At 29.4% G+C, this 5,061-nt stretch overlaps 1 protein-coding gene across 1 annotated transcript; it reads right to left on the bottom strand.

Moving 5' to 3' along the window:
* Positions 1-488: 488 nt before the first annotated feature.
* LOC126728873 (LOB domain-containing protein 24-like) lies at positions 489-2,372 on the bottom strand. The gene is made up of 2 exons (XM_050434628.1): positions 2,217-2,372; positions 489-845 (listed from the first exon to the last, which is right to left on the bottom strand). The coding sequence occupies exons 1-2, from the start codon at positions 2,370-2,372 to the stop codon at positions 489-491; spliced, it is 513 nt and encodes a 170-aa protein (XP_050290585.1).
* Positions 2,373-5,061: the final 2,689 nt, after the last annotated feature.

Raw genomic sequence — 5,061 nt, 5'->3', positions numbered from 1 at the left:
GCAAAAAGAGAAAGGGAGCCGAATTTTGTTGTTGTTGTTACTTGTTACTTACTATAAATGGAAAGGAGACCACTTTGCTCTAGCTAGGGGAACATAAAATAATTTTCTTATTCTATCAAAAGAATATAGATTTTGGAATCTTTCTAGAAACTTTCTTATGGAAAATATAAAAAGTTCAACTTGAACTTACTCTTTTTGTATTGTTAGTTTTGTGCACTTCATAATTACTGGCATTATCCTAAGAAACATGTAGATTGATGTAAATATTCCCTTTTTTTGTTTTGTTAATATGCTATAAGACAGTTGGTAATTGAACGCAACTAGTTAAGTATTTTCAAATACCTCAAAAGCTAAGAAGAAAACAAATAATACAAAAGAGAGAGTTTACGAGAATAATTACTACCACCTCAACGACGTAATATACAAATATCTAAATTGTCTGTAATATCCTTAACATCACTTATCAATAAACTAAATTTATAATTTGCTCAAAATTCAAAGCCACAAAAAGTATTGGAATAGTTGTAGTCTTCAAGTAGCTGTTGATTTATGTTGGGGAAAGGATCTTGTTGACTCGAACTGAGCCATGAGGGCTGATCTTCACCTTCTTGCGCAATAGTATGAATCATTTGCAGCTGCTGCATTTGTTGTTGTTGTAGTTGTTGTTGTGCATTATGAAAGGCTATTTCACCTTTTGTCTTCACTAGCTCAGACTGAGCCTCAATTATTTGTTCTTGGAGTTGAGAGATTATCCCAACACTTCCATAGACTGGGTCTTCCACACGTGAACTTGCTTCGAAAGACATGCAATCCGCTGCCACAGCTCGTAAATGCAGTGGAAGTTGCTGCAATGCCAAATGATGAAAAAAGAAAATTGAAACCGGCTTTCTTGTTTTGCTTTTTTTTTTTTTTTTTTTTGGTTTTTTTTTTTTTTTTTTTTTTTTTTTTTTTGTTTTTGGGTAAATAAACTAGAGAGATGAACAGCTATAAGGGACTAAATTTTGAAGTAATAAATATAAGTAGCTTAGTTAAAAATGTACTACTAATCAATTTCAAAGTAAAATAATTTTGGGATTTTTTTTTTTTTTGTCAAATGAAAATCATTAATTACTCAGGCAATTTAATTTGACAAAGAATCTATTTCAAATTATGGTGCTCTCATGCTTCGTTGTGACAGGTATTAAAATTACAATTGTTAAAAGTTGACAAAGAGTATATATATGGAAAATGTCAAACGGCTACAAGAATAATAAAAACAATTCCATTGGGAGTAGAGTTAAATATTAAAACAGTTGCTCAAATAACTTAATTCTAAAATAATAGTGAAGATTTGGTTAAAAATGGAAATTGACATGAATTTAAATATACATTTTTGGTCTAGTCCACTTCATTAGGTAGTAATATTCACTTACTCAAAAAATATATATATATTCACTTACTCAAAACACTTATAAAATTTTTCTCAAGTGTTGTTTCAAGAAAATTTAGGAGGAAATGGTATTAAACAAATTTGATATTAACATAAAATGATGAACTCAAAGCTTACAATGATCGGAAAAAAGAGGAAAGTAAAACATGTTCAACATTCATATTGATTAGATAAGTGATTGTTTTATTTATGTGTCTGTGTTGAACCTTCTCTCCATTTCCTAGCACAAAGAAAGAACTGAAGAACAACACTACTAACAATAGTTGATAATAACACAAAACATATCATCTTTGCATTATTATTATAGTAAGGTTTTTGCTCTTAGTCATGAATGTCGATTCTGTAATGTACTTTGTATTTAGACAATGGGTAAAATTTGTTTACCTACTAATATACTGAAATAAAAGTAAAAAAAAAAAAATAATAATAATAATAAAAAAAAAACCAATGATTAAAAGAAAACCTAGAGTACGTAATTACTTAAATAAATAAAAACTAAATTAGTGTCATTTGTTATCTTCTTTGGCTATATTTACCCATCAAAGATGCATTAGAGAAAGAATCCATTAAGAAACATCTTAAAGATATCATTAACATCATCTATGTGATTATTTCATAAGATAGAAAGCTTTTCAGTGAACGACAAACAAGCTGAAATATTAATCCCTCCAATATATATGCATATGAAATGATATCTATATGTTTATAGTAACCACTTAATAATAAATGAAAAATATGTTTTTAGTAACATGTATGTATGTGTGTGTATATATATATATGGTCATACCTCTAGCATTTTGGTAGTGTTGCTAGCACCAAAGATTTTGTGAACACAAGCAAATCTTTGTGGATTGGTTGGTGGAAAATATGGTGCAAGAACACAATCTTTAGAGCACCTCCTTCTCAAAGATTTGCAAGCTGCACATCTAGTTGAATTGGACATTGTCAGATTTTCGAGAATCTACTCAAAGATTTTCTTTCAAAACTTCTAATTATTTTCTGAAGAAGAGATTTGGTTTCTATATATTTATAAAATGGTGACAAGTTTATAGCTGAATTCATAGAGACATGCTTATGGTTTTATTCTTGGAAAGCCACCAACCGCTACTTTTTTTTTCTAAAATGGCTTCCACGAATAAGGAAACTTTGTGAAGCTTAGAATTCTCCTTTATCAAAGAAAAAAGCAAAGGTGGTGAACAGTAAAAAATTTATAATAAATTACAGAACCTCTAATAGGTCAAACACTACTCAAAACGAAAATTCTATTCCATATAATTTCCTTATGAAACAAAAGGTAATAATTTCCTTATGGGAAAGAAGGTAAAAGGAGAATAAAATAGATTCTCTTAAAGTAGGGCTGGCCCAATACAATTTGAGGCCTTAGGTAACAACGTTAAATAGGCATTTGTGTTTTTTTTTTTTTTTTTTTTTTTTTTTTTTTTTTTTTTTTTTTTTTTTTCCTTCTAGAAGAAGGCATTTGTTTATTTAAATATCACTTAAAATGATATTTATTTATCAACCATTAATTTAGTTAATTTTTTTTATAAATTTAAAAAAAAATTAAAATTCATTATTCTTACTTTTCTCTATTGACTAAAGCATTAAATTAATGCCAGAGATACTACAAATTTTATTACATACACCTTACAATTTGACATGTCATAAATTAGAATAAATTAATTTAACCATTCCTTTATTATATTGTTAGTCTATTCTTGTCAATTAAGTTGCAAGTATTATGTTTTTCTCCAAAAAAAAAAAAAAAAAAAGTTGCAAGTATTATGTAGTAAAATTTGTAGTAACTAGCATTTTTCATTTACTTATTAGTGATTTGGTTGGATTTCAATTATTATTGTTATTATAGAGGTTGGGTTGTTCAAGTTACACCTACTTTAAAAAGTGTTACATCACTTAATATTTTTAATTAAATGTGAATTTTAATAAATCTATTGTTGGATTACATTATCTTCGTATATTCTCCATGCTTGTAAAATTTCAAGCTGATTAAATATCAATAGTCATATTATGATTATTATCAATCAATTGTTTAAATTCATATTTTTGTAGTTTAAAATAATGAATAGAATATGAGTTTATAGATCGAATGGTATATAATAACTTATTGACATGAATATTGTTATGAATGTTAAAAATATAAAGAACATATAATCCAATGATAGAAAAGAATGTGATTGTTGGCATTTTAACAAGATAATATTTTAATATTCGAATTACTTCTTATAATGGGTTACACAACAATTTGAAAGGCCTACGTAATAAAATTTGTAGTAATTCTAGCATTAATAAATTTTTTTGGTTCTTTTTAAAAGAAAATACTAAAAATACTACAAATTTTACTACATTAAATTTATAAATTAATGTGATAATATATGTGATTAGTTCAACTACTTAATAAGTGAATTAATGTTTGATATGTGTTTTAGTGATCCATATGGTAAAACTTGTAATATCCCTAGCTAATATTAGTATTCTAATTAAAAGTAGAGGGGGAAAATATTCACCTATTGCCCCCCACATTTGGAGGCATTTCTTCAGTAAGCAAAGTGAGATTACATATATACAATACATGTATTCAATTGGCTAAAATTTTTTGTTGCATGTGGCGGGCGGGTGATTGTGTACATGCTTAAGCTAAAATTAAAGAAGCGCTGCAAGGGCTGATCAATTGGCTTTATACAAGTGAAGAGATTTAATTTTTAACAAAAAATATATTCGGTCAAAAACTTTGCATGCATTTGCATGTGCATGGCGGCCACTTCTATCATATCTAACTTTTTCGCTTTAACTAAAGTAAATAAACAATTGCTTTGTTGAGACTTGGCCAGGGTGGTCCAGGACCACCTGACCTGAAAAAAAAAAAAAATATATATATATATATATATATATATATATATATATATAATAACTTAAAATGTTATATTTATTTACCTTCAAAAAAAAATTTTGGGCCTAAATTTTTATAACACATAAACATATAACAACACGCCAACTCCAAAATTGCTAGTGACAGCTAAAGTCGCGGAACTGTTGATAGACCCACGCACACCAAGCAAACTAGGCAATGTAGGACAAAGCCCACACACAAGTCTTTTTTTAATAACACAAACATACAACACACTAACTCCAAAACTGCTAGCGGCAGTTAGAGTTGGGAACTGTTGATTGACTACTCTTTTTGATGGTTTGATTTGGAAGGAGGAAGGGATTGTTGCTACTTTTTTTTTTTAGAAGGAAGACCCGATAATATTAACAAAACAAAGCTGAAGAATCAGCTAATACAAAAAGGGAAATATCTGCTGGAAAGGAATCCAACCAAACTGAAATAGGAGAACACAGTCTAGCTCTCTGAGCCAGAGCATGAGCAACGGAGTTGCCCTGCCTACAGACATGAGAGACCGAACTACTCACAAAGGAGTTTACAATGCAGAGAAAGTCACGGATAAGATGGCCACCTGGAGCGAAATCCCAGCCACCCCATTGAAGGGCCTTCATTACCTGCTCCGAATCTCCTTCGAAAGTCACCTTGTCAAGGCCCAAATCTTCTGAAAAGAGAGCAGCCCTTCTAGCAGCCAGCAGCTCTAAAACTTCCACAGACGGAGGTTTTTTTATCT

This window comes from Quercus robur, chromosome 5 (assembly GCF_932294415.1).
Source record: "Quercus robur chromosome 5, dhQueRobu3.1, whole genome shotgun sequence".
NCBI lineage: Eukaryota > Viridiplantae > Streptophyta > Magnoliopsida > Fagales > Fagaceae > Quercus > Quercus robur.
The sequence above is the reverse complement of the archived record's forward strand: the minus strand, read 5'-3'. Positions and strand labels throughout refer to the sequence as shown.

Bases quoted from the DNA above. Each gene is read 5' to 3' on its own strand.
- LOC126728873 (XM_050434628.1), bottom strand. From the start codon at position 2,372: ATGTCCAATTCAACTAGATGTGCAGCTTGCAAATCTTTGAGAAGGAGG. The intron at 846-2,216 runs GTATGACCATAT...TTGGCATTGCAG, and splicing joins ACACTACCAAAATGCTAGAG to CAACTTCCACTGCATTTACG.